This window comes from Mesoplodon mirus, assembly GCF_964341445.2.
Source record: "Mesoplodon mirus genome assembly, chromosome: 7".
Classification (NCBI taxonomy): Eukaryota; Metazoa; Chordata; class Mammalia; order Artiodactyla; family Ziphiidae; genus Mesoplodon; species Mesoplodon mirus.
Window position 1 is genome coordinate 11,334,903 of NC_138983.1, and position 17,088 is coordinate 11,351,990.

Sequence of the window (17,088 nt, forward strand, 5' to 3'; positions counted from 1 at the left end):
GTAATAAGCTAAACCCTCAAAAGTAGTGAAACCAGGAACCCAGGAGAGTAAACAAGTGCTAAAAATGGCTATCTGTTGGAGAGTCTTGCTAAAGGCTAGAGCCCCTGACTTCTTCTATGTGGACTGCATGGGTGGTGAAGGCTCAGAAGACAAGACTTAGGACTTGCCCCAGGTGAACTGGAAGGCTGTAACCTCAGTATAAATTAGCAAGAATTCCCACAGATTATGTTCAAGAACAAAAAGAGCAGTTCATCGTAAAAAATAAAATAAAAGCACAAACGTATATTTAGAGTCAAACCCCCATAACTGAGAACTGGCAGGGGAAAAACGGTCCCTATAAACAGACCTGAAAAATCTCAAGGTATTGGCATTATTGGTAAAGAGGATAAGGCAGTGAGGACTAGCTATGGTGAAACACAGATTAAATCTCCCCTCAAAAGAGATACTCCCTTGGGCTTCCCTGGTGGCGCCATGGTTGAGAGTCCGCCTGCTGATGCAGGGGACACGGGTTCGTGCCCTGGTCCGGGAGGATCCCGCATGCCACGGAGCGGCTGGGCCCGTGAGCCACGGCCGCTGAGCCTGCGCGTCTGGAGCCTGTGCTCCGCAACGGGAGAGGCCACAACAGTGAGAGGCCCGCGTACCGCAAAAAAAAAAAAAAAAAAAAGAGAGAGAGACTCCTTCCTCAAAGGGAGAAACACTAAAAATAGGTCAGAGACCTGGTGAGTCAGAGCGCTAAAAACTGTAGAACCAAAAGGAAGAAGGTTGCCATTTGCCACAATGTGGATGGAACATAGGGGCATAGGCTGAGCCAATAAACTGGACAGAGGAAGATGAATACATATGATCTCACATGTATGTGGAAGATAAACAAACAAACAGTCTCATAGACACAGAGAACAGATTGGTGGTTGCCTGAGGCAGGGAGTAGGGAGAAGGCAAGTGGGTAAAGAGAATCAAAAAGTACAAACTTCCAGTTATAAAATAAATAAGTCATGGGGACATAATGTACAGCATGGAGACTCTATGTGCCATACTGTGTATTGAAAATATTGTTAAGAGAATAAATCTTAAAAGTTCTCATCACAAGAAAAATAATCTGTAGCTATGTGACGATGGATGTTAACTAGATATTGTGGTGAGCACCTCACAATGTACACAAATATTGAATCATTATGTTGTACCGCTGAAACTAATATAATGTTGTATGTCAATTATATCTCAAAAAAAAGAAAGCAAAAGGAAGAGGGTTGGTATATCCATGCAGTGGAATATTATTGGGCCATAAAAAGGAATGAGGTGCTGACATGTGCTACAATATGGCTGAACCTTGAAAACATCATGCCAAGTGAAAGAACCAGTCACAAAGGACCACATGTTGTATGATTCCATTTCAATGAAATCTTCAGAATAAGCAGATCTATACAGGCAGAAAGATTAGTGACTGCATAGGGATAAGGGGGTGGGGAGGAAAGGGGAGTGGCTGCTAGTGAATATGGGTAAAAATATTTAATGAAAATATTCTAAAATTAGATTGTGGTAATCATTGAAAAACCCTGTGAATATACTGAAAGTCACTGAACTGCACACTTTAAAAGGCTGAATTTTATAATACATGAAGTATACCTCAGTAAAGCTGTATTTTTTGTTTTGTTTTGTTTTTTAGAGAAAGAGGCTGGAAAGTGCATAGGACAAAAGGCAAAGTTCTTGGGAAGGCACAATTTCTGTGGTGGGTATTCCTTAAATATTTGGTAATGGAAGAGGAAAAGGAAGTGAGCAGGGAAATTAAAGGTCCTAAGAAAAATTTTAAAATCAAGCAAAACACTAACCCATCTCTGTTCCTGAGTAAAGTGACTATACAAAAGAAATTGTTCTTCTCTATACCAACAGAAGAAGACACACTTAAACTAAGAAACCCAGTTTAACGTTCAAGCCCCATTCCCTGTTTGATCCTCATAGAACCCTGCACAGTCTCAGACCTCAGGCCCTGGTAGAAACATGATTGATCAATACTTCCAGGATCTAGCAAGTCCCCCACCTGTTGTGCTGTGGCGTGGTCCAGATAGATTGTTCACCAACAAGACATATACCGAACAACTCAATGTTCTTGGGACAGTGTTACCGAACTCAGGTCCAGCTGCTTGCTGCTCAGAAATCAACACGTGAGGGCTTCCCTGGTGGCGCAGTGGCTGAGAGTCCGCCTGCCGATGCAGGGGACACGGGTTCGTGCCCCAGTCCGGGAGGATCCCACATGCCGTGGAGCAGCTGGGCCCATGAGCCATGGCGCTGAGCCTGCACGTCCGGAGCCTGTGCTCCGCAACGGGAGAGGCCACAACAGTGAGAGGCCCACGTAACGCGAAAAAAAAAAAAAAAATCAATACGTGAGAGAGAGACAAATATTGGTAGAAGGGAAAGTTGCTTTTAATCAGAATACCTGCAAACCTGCAATCTGGGGGGATGGTGGACTCCGTGTCCCCCAAAACCCATCTCCAAAGATTCTGCTTGGCCATGAAAGTTTTTAAAGGGAAAAAGGGAAGCAATCTCAGTTAATCATTGAGATATGGGGTCAAAGTCATCTGCATACCCCGCTGTGTGTAGGCTTGTGTGCAGGCTTGCTGACTTCTTGTGATTTTTCTTTAGATGCTATCTTTTTCACGCAGCCTGTGAAAGGGGAAGTTAGGGAGGAGATCTGGTCATCTGTTAATTACTTATTCTTCATTTCTACTTCTTTGATCTACAGAAAGAACCAACAGATTAGGCAAGGTATTGTGTGGCCAAAATATGTGAAATATGTGTGAGGGTTGGAGATGAGTAGAGCATGGGGGTGCCTGCTTTAAGGTTAGTGACAAGACAACAGGGTCTCCTGCAGAGAGCTCTTTCCTGTGAAAAACTGCTTACAACAGAACTGAGACAAATGAAAGAGCAGGAGGGCGTAGGGAACCTTTTTGGTCAGAAGTAGAAATGAAGAGATTCACCATAGGTTTCCTTGAAATAGCCATTTCTCTTTATGCATTTAAAATATGGCTTGACTTGTTTAGTTTAGTTACATATAGATTGTCAAGAATGTATTACATAGCCATGAAGATGACCAAATTAACCAATGAATTTGAAGAGGCAAGTAAAATGGAACAAAGTCTTATATACATATGATATATCGGTTATGAGACACCAAAATGTGATCTCCTGTTAGACGTTCATTAACCAGTAGAGGGAGCTCCATCAGAAGACTCTACTGTAACTGAGGAGTTAACACAAGACAAGGAGAGCAGTGGACGGATTTGACTAGTGACAGTGATGATACTGACTTCAGTGTAACTGTTTACAGGTTGTATCCACAAACATTTGGTCTTGATGACAGCTTGGCTTTGAGACCCTCATCTTATAGATGAGGAAGCAGAACCTCAGCTCACATTTGTAAAGGTGGCCTAGCAAACGAGCAGCAGATGAGGGACAAGGCATGCACGTGCAACTACGTCATCCAAGGGGACAGAATATTAACACCTCCCCCACCGTGGTCCAGACAGGATACTCTTTTCTCCCAGTAGTTGCCACTTTAGCTGGAATTATTCCTTCAAATATCTTGGCATGGCTGTCTGAGAAAGGCTAAATGCATTCACCTCTGCTTTGTGCCTAGAACACATGAATACTTATCTTCAGTACTTCTCTTCACCCCAAGGGTTCACAACCTTTTAGTCCCTTATAACTGTGGATTAAGATAAGAAGATTCTCACTGTAAGAAAACTCCTCCTTGAACTAAACAACAAGCTCTTTCCAAGTAACTTCAACCTGGTTTCATCTGCAAAAGGGACGTGAAAATATCCTCCCTCCCAACTTCTAAAGAAGCAAGATGTGACACTCTCCTTGAAGAGGTGAGTAGAGCTAAAAAAACCCCATTATCTTCTCTTATCCTGCTCAGGAGGAAGACAGTAAGCAGAGAACCCAGCCACACTGTGCTCAGAATTCTGACCTACAGAATTGTGAGATAATATATGCCTATTGTTTGTTTGTTTGTTTTTAAGTTTGGCATTCTTTATTTTTTTAATTTTTATTTATTTATTTATTTTTGGCTGCATTGTGTCTTCATTGTGGTGCACGGGCTTCTCATTGTGGTGGCTTCTTTTGTTGCAAAGCATGGACTCTAGGCACGCTGGCTTCAGTAGTTGTGGCTCGTGGGCTCTAGAGCGCAGGCTCAGTAGTTGTGGCACAGGGGCTTAGTTGCTCTGCGGCATGTGGGATCTTCCTGGACGAAGGCTCAAACCCGTGTCCCCTGCATTGGCAGGCAGATTCTTAACCACTGTGCCACCAGGGAAGCCCATGCCTATTGTTTTAAGCTGCCAAATTTGTGTTAATTCATTATGCAACAATGGGAAATTAATATCCTCATTTACATTTTAGTTTGCTTCTCTGTAAAACTACCCCCCTCTGAACTTTGCAGTTGATACCCTGATGAAGTTTTAAAAGTTCCTGTATAGAAATATTGTCCTATTCAATTCAGGAAACAGTCACCGAGCATCTGCTTGATGCCGAGCACTGGAATACAAAGATGAATAAGAAGTTGAAGCCCTAAAAGACGTCAAAGAGAAATAATACAAGTAGACAAATAACTATTGTCTGAGTCAGAAAGTGATAGATGCCATGAGAGAGTAACAAGTACAAGCTATGAGAGTTTAGAACAGGGAGAATTCACATCCAGTTGAGGGTGTCAAGAAAGGTTATCTTGGGCTGGCTGTGGGGAATATGATAGGGAGACAACAGAAGTCTCAGGAAGGATTTTTTGCAGCAGTGAATTTCTTTGTGGGGTTGTAGACCTCATTTAAATAGTTGATCTCGGGCTTCCCTGGTGGCACAGTGGTTGAGAATCTGCCTGCCAATGCAGGGGATACGGGTTCGAGCCCTGGTCTGGGAGGATCCCACGTGCCGCGGAGCAACTGGGCCCGTGAGTCACAACTACTGAGCCTGCGGATCTGGAGCCTGTGCTCCGCAGCAAGAGAGGCCACGACAGTGGCCTCTCACGACAGTGAGAGCCCCGCGCACTGCGATGAAGAGTGGCCCCCGCTCGCCGCAGCTGGAGAGAGCCCATGCACAGAAACGAAGACCCAACACAGCCAAAAATAAATAAATAAATAAATAAAATTTAAATAGTTGATCTCATCAGCAACCTAAGTCTGGGAATAGTACAGGGAAAAAGAAGAAAATCATGAGGGATCATAGTAGGAATAACTTAGAGCCAATAGACTCATGAACCTGGGAGGGTTTGAGGAACAAAAAGTCACCAAGAATAGGTTCACTGACAGTTGCACAGTAGAAAAAGAAGAAGTTTTGAATAAGGGAAATTTTAGGGTTTGAGATTTTAAAATTCAGCAGTCTCCCATTATGGTGAGGTCTGGGATGGGGCTGCCACATTGTGTTACGGGGGTAGCATAGAGGTTGAAGTTGGTGGAGGTATAGAGGTCAAGACAGTGTACAGCTAGGGAATTTCAAGGCGTCAAGCTTGAAACCATCTGATTTATCTTTCCGGTTGCCCTTAATCATAGGGAGCTAAATAAATGTTGACTTGAGGAGCATACAGAAGAATGAAAGAATCAGAGGGAGGTGAAGTCAATCCAGAAATATTTCCAGCATTACTGAGTTCAAAATTTGGTCTTGAGGAGAGGCCACAAATGGGTGAGTAATCGGCTCTTTCTTGCCATTCCTAGCCATGTGTGGTTGCTCTTAAGCTGACTGCCCAAGCACATTGGTGATCAACTTGAGAAGAGTGACGTGTTGAGACCTCAATCAGAGATATAATAGAGGCAGTGCACAGAGGGAACCTGTTGGGTTTTCCCTCTACCTTTCTATCTGCCACATCTGATAGAGAGAATTTCAAGACCATTTTCAGCTCATTAATGATTCAGTAAAATAAACAGATACTTGACACCCGACAGCTGCTCTCTCCTCTCTTCCTCTCTTGCCTCTCCAAGACATCAACATCCATGTAGACTAAAATGTTCCTTATTCATCTGGCTTTTTATGGCCTCATAGACAAGGTCTTTCCCACCATCTGGGATCCAGCTGGATAGCGCTCTCCAGCGAACATTTATCAACCCGACTGCCTGTATCCAATCACAGCTGCCTTTGCTCCTTGAAATTCAGCCCACTGAAATATGCTACTTTTAAGATCAAGCAAATTCAGAGTGGTTGTACATTTCCCAAGCAACATCAGCTCTGGGTCATTTTAAGGTCTATTTTAAGGGACAACTCAGCTTTGCAATACACAGTTAATTGGATGCATGATTCCTACTGGCTCCATGCTTGTCCATGTTCTGTGTCCCAGAAAGTCTTCTTTAGGAACGTCTGGGTGTGGGCTTTCTCAGCAGGGGCTACCACAGCAATGCGGCTTCCCAGAAGAGCCTCAACCCTTCCCATCACTCCAAACAGCACTGAAGGATCAGAGTCTCTTAAAGAATGGACAGCAGACACTGTGTGTGAAGGGTGACATCTGCCTGACACGTGTGGTGGAGCAACTATTTTCTAGGTTTTACAATGCTGGTTTATAGATCTATTCTAAGACTGAGAATGGATTTCAGAGAATACCTTCTCCATTTACCCTGGACCCAGAAAAGTAAATAAATGTCTATGTAATTTTCAGTGAGCTAAAACAACTACTGGCAAAGGCAGACGAGAGCAGCTTTAAGCAAAAGCGTAACGTCCTATAATTTTGTGCTCTGGGCCGCCTCCTCCCTTTTTAAGCCCCTCCCTTCCTGATTCTGGGTTCCCTGAATGTTCTCATCCAACCTTCCTTCATCTCTCATGATTGGAGGCACAAGCTTAAATTGTGGCTTCTGCCAATGACTGGCTGTGATCTGTGAGCAGCCATGATTGAGAACTACTGCAGCAGAGTATCCATCTCCAAGGCCTTTCCTTCAGTCTCCAGATCTGTTCCAATTTCCCTAATCTTGAGAATTCTTTCCCCTGACATTGCCAGCCATGATACCAGCTTTCCCATTTCCTTCTCTTCTTTTACTGCTAAACTGGGATCTCATTTTTTTCTGCACCTGGCTTTACTCAAACCCTCTCTGATTCCCCACTCCAGATATTCCATCTGAGATTGATGGGCTCCTATTGAAACTGTGCTGGGCAGATCCCCACTTCCTTCTTGCCACATCCAATGGCTTTTAATTCATATTTTTCTATCTTTGATTTCCATGCCAGGTTCACCAAGCGTCACTGGGTGGTAAGGGCTTTGAGGATCAGGATAAGAAACTTGGATGTCATCAGGCTATTCATGAACAACACTAATGAATATTCTTGAGCAAGGAAAGACACGGTTGGGCCTGTGTTTAGGGAGGTCTTCCTGCGGGTTAAGGAGGAAAGATTGAATTGGAAAGAGTCTGAAGGCAAAAAGAAAGCAGTTGGAAGACTTTGGCAGATTATGACCAATCAGGTTAAAACTACCTGACAAGAAGGGACTGGGATGGAGATGCCACGAAAGGCGGACTTTATTCTATTGAGGATATTCTTAGTCTGCAAATATCAAAGAAAGAGAGTCCTTTCTGAAATTTTGCCTTGGGAAGAAAGGAAGGAGATAGGCAGGAATTTTAAAAAATACCACAGTCTTCTAGTAGTTCCATCCTTACACCCTTCACTCTGCAGCAAGGAGTAAGAAACTAGAGGGTTTTTTGGTTTTTATTCACATATTTTTTTAATCTAGAGAAGATTAATTACATACAAACTACTGCCTTGACCATGGTGACCCTTTCCCCAATGTCAAGCCTTAGATCTCTCTTAGAGAGATCCTAAGAATGTCGGCCTAAGGCCAAGAGCTGGGAATCTGGGGAAGGGGTATAAGTTTTTTAGCTTCACGGTAAGAAATCATGACCCTGATAGAAGAGAAGTGGATGGGGTTTGGGAGTGGAGCAGGAAAGAGGCAGAAGCTTTTTCTCATCTGGCTGCAGCTTGAAGAGCTGCCAACATGAACAGGGTGTGGCTGCCATCTTTCACAAATCCTCGAAAGAGGCCTCAGAGTCCTGTGGGTTTGCACAATACCCACTTCCTTCTGTTCCTTGCATGCCCTTTCACCAGACACACAAATAGATTTCAAGTCTTTTCAAGTTGGAGATTTGATACATCATAAACAAAACATGGACATGAAGGAAATCTGGCCTTAGTCAAACACCAAAAGTTATTTTTCTTTTAAACTCCTGACACATAGTTTTTTATTTTTTTTGAAAAATAAGGCCCATCAAGTGATTTTTTTCCCCATTGCCAACTGTTTTTCATGTCCTTATGGAGGTGGGCGACGTCGGGTATAGAGGACTGAACATGGACTTTGGATTCTGGAAGACCTTAGGACAAATGCCAGCTTTATCACAACCTCTCTGCATGACCTTTGGCAAGCACTTCTCCAAAATTCCTTTTTCTCACCTGAAAATGCGTTTAAGAATGCTTTCCATTGGGAGCTACTGTGAGGCTGTTATGAAATAAAGGATACAAAAGGCCCAATCTATACAGCCAAGAATAGTAGTACCTGTCAGCCTTCTTTCTTCTTTCTCCTCATTGTACAAAATCATAGAATCTTAGAATTTTGAAGAACCCATTAGGTCAACTAATTCAGTCTCTCTGTCTCTCTCTCAGATAGCCTATTTATTTTACTTTCTTCCAGTTTTATTGAGATACAAATGACATAACATTGTATCCGTTTAAGGTGTACAATGTAACAATTTGGTACAGGTATATACTGTGAAATGATTACCACATAGGTTTATGTAGTTAAGATACATCACCTCACGTAGTTACAATGTTTTTTCTTGTGAGGAGAACTTTTAAGATCAACTCTCTTAGCAACTTTTAAATATATGATGCACTATTGTTAACTATAGTCATCATGCTGTACATTACATCTCCAGAACTCATTTCTCTTATAACTGGAAGTTTGTTTTGGTCACCTTCACCCATTGCCTCTGGCAACCACCAATCTGTTCTCTGTTTCTAGGACTTTGTTTGTTTGTTGGTTTTTAGATTCCACATATAAGTGAGATCATCACTGTCAACTGTACTATCTTCTCCTCCCTTACTTCCAGTGATGGAGAATTTACTCCTTTCCAGAACATCCATTCTTCCTTTGGACTGTCCTATTGTTTCCTTATAATTTCTCTGTCTCTGTCTCTTTCGCTCTCTCAATTTTACCCATTCAGTCCTAGCTCCAACCCTTGGAGTCATTCAGAAGACTTTTTTTTTTTTTTTTTTTCGTGGTACACGAGTCTCTCACTGTTGTGGCCTCTCCCGTTGCAGAGCACAGGCTCCGGACGTGCAGGCTCAGCGGCCATGGCTCACGGGCCCAGCCGCTCCGCGGCACGTGGGATCTTCCCAGACCAGGGCTCGAACCCGTGTCCCCTGCATCGGCAGGTGGACTCTCAACCACTGTGCCACCAGGGAAGCCCTAAACCTACCTATTTTAATTCAAATCATCATCAGCTTTCTTCCTGGCCTTTGAAGCAATTTTCTATTCTTGCAACTTTCCAGTCTTCCTTCTCAGCCTTCTTTCACTCTGATCCATCTTTTACACTGTTTCTTCACTGCTCTCAGTTATATTGTTAAACATGTACTTGACAGCTAGTTCCTTGCTTACGAAAAAAGTAAAATTTAAAAAACAAACAAAAATAAAATGTTCATGTTTTCCCTTTGGCCATAGGGGAAAGGTCAAACTCCTTAGCATGATATTTATTCAACAAATATGTATTGAGCATCTACTATGTGCTAACCACTGGTCTAGGTGCTTGTGATACTTCAGTGAACAAAAGAGACAAAAATGCCTAAAAATCTTGGTCTTCATTGAGCTTACATTCCTGATGAGGGAGAGAGACAATAATCAACAAACCAATGAATTATATGCAATAGTAGGAGGTGATAAGTCCTATCAAAAGAAAAGGGCAGGGCAAAGGGGATGAAAGTCCAGAAGTGGAGAGAAGGTTGAAATTAAATATGAATATGTAAACACATATATGCAATTATATATATATATATATATATAGTATGTGCAATTTTATATACAGTAAATGCAATTACATATATGAAACATTTCAACAAATGTCCTCACCATCTTTGCTTTTGAAGATCTTTCACAATTTGTTCAGCCCCTGCTGTCTCTCAAAAGTAGCCTTATATTATCGTCCCTTAATTCTATTTAGCCTGTACTCCTGCCATGCGAATGTTTTTAAGGTTCCTCAAACACTACGGTCTCCTGTGCTTTTACAAATGCTTTTCCCATTTTTAATATAAAGCTCTTGAGCCAACCACCTGTCAGCCGCTCACACACACAATTTTCATTCTGGTAACCGCTTCCTCATTGTTGGAATCCTCCTCAAACACATCTCCTCTCAGAAGCTATGTCCAGGACCCAGGGCACTGTACAAATACTACTCTTCGAGCAACTGTCACACTGTGCTGTGATTTGTCTGTTTCCTGACTATCCTAAGCAGTATGTTGAATATTTTCAACTTAATAGTAATGTTTTATTACTTCGTACATCATCCACATTTCTCTATCAAACACATGGGGCAAGATCAGTTGATAATATTTGTGCAAAATGAGCATAAGCGTTTCACAGTGTTGAACTTTTGTTTCCTTATCCCTTTCTTTAATCTCTAAAGGGGATGCCAGTTTTTCAGATCTCTAAGTGCTTCATTCCTCTGCTTTAAGGAAAAAGAACACCTTGACCCCATAAAACCTGGTCAGAACAGACTATGATGATAAGAAACACAAAATTGACTCTCTAGGCATTTCTTCTCGAAAAAGAAAAAAAATGTAGTATAAATCTGAGTGGCTCATTAATCCAATCACAATGCTTGGATCAACTGGGAAAAAAAGTGGGGGTAGTTAGTCCAAGTGCTATTAATAACCTCCTTTGATAAAGTCGTGACATTGACAGTGAAGGTGATGATCCAGATAATGCAAAATTGCCAGTCTCTTCTGGGACCTGTCACTTTTTTTTTTTTTTTTCCCTTCGGTATGTGGGCCTCTCACTGTTGTGGCCTCTCCCATTGCGGAGCACAGGCTCCGGACGTGCAGGCTCAGCGGCCATGGCTTACGGGCCCAGCCGCTCCGCGGCATGTGGGATCTTCCCGGACCAGGGCACGAACCCGTGTCCCCTGCATCGGCAGGCGGACTCTCAACCACTGCACCACCAGGGAAGCCCTAGGACCTGTCACTTTTGCATAAACAAATGAATCAGACCAGGGTGACAACAATCTGTTTGAAAGACCCAATAAATGCTGTAGAGGGGATTTCTGCATTGGATGGAGGTAGGACATTTGCCTTCCACTGTCTCTTCTGGCTCTGGGACGTCTATGTTTCCATGACAGAACAAAATGGTTTCTTCCCCTGGATTTTCATTGCCCCAGGAATCTCATTTTGGGGCTCTGAAGGCAGCAGAGAGAAGAGAGATGGCCCTGGGAAAGAATATCAGCATGATGACCAGTTTCATCCTTTTGGGATTTTCAGAGCATCCAGAGCGGCAGGTTACCCTCTTTGTACTGTTTCTGGGGATCTACTTCATGACTCTGGCTTGGAACCTGGGCCTTATTGTCTTGATTGCCATGGAGTCACACCTCCACTTCCCCATGTATTTCTTCCCTTGTAACTGTCCTTCACTGATATTCCATACACCTCCTCTATAGCCCTTAAGATGCTCTGTGACTTCTTCAAGGAGCAGAAGACCATCTCCTTTGTGGGCTGTGATGCTCAGTTTTTCTTCTTCATTGGCATGGTAAGCACAGAGTGCTGTCTCCTGGCAGCCATGGCATATGACTGGTACGCTGCCATCTCCAACCCTCTGCTCTACACAGCTTTCATGACACCCACCATCTATTGGGGATGGCCATTACAGCGCACGCTTGAGGATTCCTCCCTGGATTGGTCCAGACCAATATTCTGGCTCCATTTCTGTGGGCCACGAATCATTAACCACTTTTTCTGTGACCTGCCACCGCTGCTGGTCTTGCCTTGTTCTAGTACCTTCCTCAGCCAGGTAGTGAACTTTCTTGTTGTGTGTACAGTTGGTGGGACTTCAGCTCTTGTTGTCCTGGTTTCCTATGGCTACATCATTGCTGCTGTCAGGAAGATCCATTCAACCCAAGGGCCAACAAAGGCTTTCAACACCTGTTCCTTTCACCTGACCACAGTGATTCTCTTCTATGGCTCTGGTCTCTTCTCATATCTCCATTCTAGTGCTGGTTACTCATTAGACCAAGATAAGGTGGTGTCCATGCTCTATAGAGCTGTGATTCCCATGCTGAGCCCCATCATATATAGTCTGAGAAACAAGGAGATCAAAGATGCATTGAAAAAGCTCAAGGAGAGAAAGAAGCAGATGTCCTCTCTGTGTCTTATAGTTCCTTGAGTTTAAAAGAAAAAACAAACAAAAAAACCTTAAGTTTTGCTATATGCAATCATAATAATAAGTGGCCCACTTAGTAGTAGTAATAATAGGAATCTGAATAATAAATTAAAGAAGCTCTTTCAAATAAGATCCCCCACCTACATGTCTACTGCATAATTAGGCTCTACAAAGGTTTGTTTCTTCCTTTTACTTTTCTTTTCATAGACTGGTAGGGTTTCAATTTTGATCACTTGCAATAGAAAATAAATATGCTTTGCTATGATATTCCTTAGCTTTATGGCCTCAGGTGCTGTGTCCAGGATGCCTTAGAGCCAGCTGGGGCATGGCCTAGGACCATGAGCATTGATTAGAGACCTGTTTACAAAACACCACTCATACCAGTCCATTCACTATTTGGGACAAATTTTTTGTTCCCTTTGCCTTGGATACCTACCTATCCAAAGGTTGGTACTGACCAGGAAGGCTGACTCTCTGACCTGAGAGCCCTCATTGAATGGGGCTCAGCAGTGGTTACTCGGAGCCAGCAAAGCAATAGGGTACCTGTAAACCGAGTGTGAAAAGAGACCAGGGTCACAACTGTGGGGTCATAAATAGGGACCTAAACCAGCAGATCCAAAGATGTGAAATCACAGTGAGCAAAGAGCAGAGATAAGGGTAAGGGAGAAGCTCTAAAGGAGAGCAGAATGCCATACGGTTAATTTTCTTGGCTGAAACTGCCTAGTGACTGGGTGGGACCTGATTTAAGGAATAGAGTCAGAGAAGAGAGTCTTCCTCTGGCAGCTCTGATTCCATATCCGTTCCCTAGACCAGCTTTCACTCTTGCTCTTGTGTGGATATTTGACTTACTCTCTGTTCTCACCTCATCCCCAATTTACTTTCACTCCATATAGTAGAGTTTGTATCTTTTCTACTGTTGCTCCAGAATTTGAATGCAGCCTGTTCCATGATTCTGGCACCCCTGCTTTCATTTTCATGCATTATCTCAGAAGGGGCCCCTTCTATGTCCTATCCCAGATCTCTATGACATGATTTGAGATAGGACAACCAAGTCGGTGAGTTTGCAGCAGAATTGAATGAGGATTTTAATTTGTCTTTGGTCCTATTCTACAAGATGGTTCTTGCGCAAAGGACAAACATTTATGAAGTCTTGCTTCTTTAGTGGTTGTGTATATAAATCATGGTGAATCGTGACAGCCTTTCCTAAGTTGCATCAACTTTGGCTATAACTCTTCTGCTTCAGTTCTTCTTCCAGTTCATGCTGGTATTTGATCCATTCTCTGACCACTTGGATTACTGGGAGTTTATGTATAGGAGGGGTATGACTTTGAAGTTTGTCTGTAAAGCCTTCCTTGGTCCTTGACTTCTCCAGACATAGTAAAGAGTTACTGCAGTGTATTCCCATAGCACCCTCTATTTCATCCATCAGCTCCTACAACACTACTATTTTTTTCTTGTTTATTTATCTTCCTTCTACTCAAGTTGTAAACTACTCTCTACTGTTTCCCTGAAGCATAGGCTATGACTGGGACAAACTCTGTGTTAATAAATATTTGTTAAATAAATGAATAAATAAATCCAAATTCACTTGGTAGATGATTTAGAGATTTTATGCCAAAGGAAGGAATTAACACTTATTAGAAGCTTATTATATGCCAGACATTGTTCCCAGAAGCTTTTAAAAACTTCATTTCAACACTATAACATACAAATTCCCTATTAAAAAAAATTAAAACACCATAGGTAAAGGAATGTTTAAACCAGAACCCTCAGTTTTAATCCCTTCCTGGTCTCCCCAAGAGGTGGCTATGATTTATGTTGGCAGACATGTAAATTTATACTTTTTCTGCTTAATAACATTCATATATGTACCAATCAAAAATATATCGTACTGCTTTATGTGGCTCTCTATGTATTCACATAAATGAAATCATATTGAATCATCATTCTATACCTTGATTTTTTAAAATGCAATCATTATTTCCTGGACCTCTTTCCATATTATACATATAAATCTACCTTAGTCTTTTTCATTGTTTCATAGAATTGATATGCCAAAATTTACGTACCTATTCCTCCCTGATGGACATTTAGGTAGTGTCCAGTTTTTGCTAGTTTATTACAAACAGTGTTGCAACATGCATGTTTGTACATACACTTCCTGGTAATATGCACTTTTATGGTAGAAACTGAGAAGTTGAATTGCTGCTTATAGGACATGTATATTTTTAAATTTTAATAGACACTGCCAAGTTCTCTCTAGAGTGGCTACCAATGGACCCTCCTGTCAGCAATGTGTAGGCAGCTATCTCTTCATACCCTTGGTGAAGGATGATACTATCAAACTGATTTTTTTTCCCTCCCTGATGCCTCTTTAAATGTATTCTTTTAATCCTCGAAATGGTCCTATTAGATAGGATCGTTTATTGTCCTCATTTACTTACTACAGAAAGTCTCTAATATACACAATTGTTTTTTCTTTAGTTTTCACAACGACACTATGAGATAGGGGTGTTAATCCTCTTTATCTAAGAGATGAGATATGTAAGACTCGGGAAGGAGGTTACATAACGTACACAGAGGCACACACTAACAAGCTAAGGAGATCCTAAGTGCATGTCTACATGACACCAAGGCCATTAGTTGAAAATACATATTCTTACATGTATGCTTGGCATCATCCAGAGATGAAGGAAATATTAAAGCAAATTCTTTAAAAAAGAAAAAAAAACAGAAAAACAAAAAATGACTAATTTCTCAAGTCAGGCCTGATTTCAGTGCATAAAGAGAAAGGAGGACTGACTGACTTCTGTTAAATAGTTAGGATTAGTTTCAGTACGATCACCACTTAAGTTCTATACCAGGAGCTTTATTTAAAACAATAATTTAAAAAGCATTATTCAAAAATAGATTTGTTAATGGAACAATTTTATGAATGGTTTTATTCCCAAATAACTATGAAACAAGGAGAAACCAAAATGTTAAGACAAAACCAAAATTGAATGAATAATGTTCTTCAAAGGTAACAATAGTAATGAAGCTCCAACCCAACTTACAGCATCTGTTTCTATATTCAGATAAAGAAATGACCAGTTGTGTTGTAGGCTCTGGTGAAGGAAAAGTCTTAAGAGGCAATGTATCAAGATATCAGGGTTAGGGGGATAATAAGAGGCAGGGCAGGTTGATGCTTTGAAGTTTCCCTCTGGATGAAGCCAGATAAAAAAGAATTTAGCAGACAACATTGTATCAGCATCCATAGTGAATGGTTTATAGTGGAGGACCCCAGAAGAATTTTACTCTCTAACTGCTTTCCTATCAACAATTTTTCCATATTTGTCCCATTAACACAGTGAATTGCATCATTGAATATGGAAACACGAGCTCTTTCTACATTGGTTGCTGAGAAGTTTTGAGTAAAATTTGTGACTCATCTGTAGCAAGAATTTAGGTAACTCTGATGAGCACTTTTATTCATACTCCTGGCTCTACTCTGCAAATCTGCTTTTTTCTTTCACCACTCTTTTAATCTGTTATTTTGTACATTTTATATATCTTTGCAAGCTGCTTGCTCAAACATTTTGGAGCCAAGGAGAATATAAAGATAACCAAAGAGTTTGCTTTACCCACCAGGTCGGTGCATTAGAAAGTGAATCCATTTTGGTTCTTTGGGTCACCTATATCTCTAACCTTAGCTGAAATCAAATTTATCTCCCTAATCTGTAGTCATCCAAGATGCCTTTTCCATCACTCTCCCCATTCTCTCTCTGTCTCTTTCTATTTCTTTCTCTCTGCTTCTCTCATCTGTCTCTGTCTCTCTGTGTCTATCTCCTTCTACCTCTGTGTCTCCCTGTGTCTCTGTCTGTCTCTATCTCTGTCTGTCTTGGAGGACCACCTTGGGGTGGAGGACCAGGTTGAGACCTTCCTCTCTGGTCATTTATAACCCTGTACTTCCTTTTCCATATAAAGCATCATTGTTCAGTGTCTGTCTTCCCTTTAGACTATAATCTCCATGCAGAGCAAGTGGTACCTGACAGGTAGTATTTGCACAATAAGTTTTTGTGAGTACATTAATAATTTGCTCTATCTCCGAACATTTTTAGTCGTCAGTGATCTCCTAGTGACTAGTCTATTCCACTCCCCTCTTTCACAAATAAAGGACTGAGCCTCTGGGTGGTGAAATAATTTGCAAATGACTCACAGCTGGCTACTGAAAGTACTTCTTTCTAGCCCAGCAATCTTCCCATGTCTACACAACAGCTGGTCATTACCATCAAAAAATTACCCAAACTGAGGTGCAAGGTTCTATAAGAAAGAATGCAATATGGTCTAAAAACCATATTGCTTCACAGTTCGGCAGCTTTGACTTCCTGTTTTCAGGGAAATCTTGCCACTTCAGCTCTGTCTCATGAATCTCATGGCTAGGGAGAGTTTTCTCCTTCTCATCATAATTATAATGCCCCAGCTGGAAGAAACTGTAGAAACTGTACATAGTCTGGCAGTTTTCAAACTGTATTCCAGGGACCCTGGTGATCTGCTTCCTCCAAGTGGTGAGAAGGAAATGAAGCCATGGGGCTTTGGGGCTCTGGCCCTTGTTCATCGGAGGCAGCTCTTCTTTTCCATGAAAGACTGCATCTGAAAATAAGGGTTCCACAGCTAAAATCATGTTTATAATCTACAAATTTAATACAATCCTCTAATTTGGGGAATTAGAATTAGGA

General features: G+C 41.7%; 1 protein-coding gene across 1 annotated transcript; it reads left to right on the forward strand.

Moving 5' to 3' along the window:
* Positions 1-10,775: 10,775 nt before the first annotated feature.
* LOC309808741 (olfactory receptor 5A1-like) lies at positions 10,776-12,373 on the forward strand (the record flags this gene model as incomplete). Its single annotated transcript, XM_082629337.1, is given in 2 exon segments — positions 10,776-11,613; positions 11,616-12,373. Coding segments are annotated over 2 exon segments (1,029 nt in total). The 5' UTR covers positions 10,776-11,342.
* Between the last annotated feature and the right edge of the window lie 4,715 nt (positions 12,374-17,088).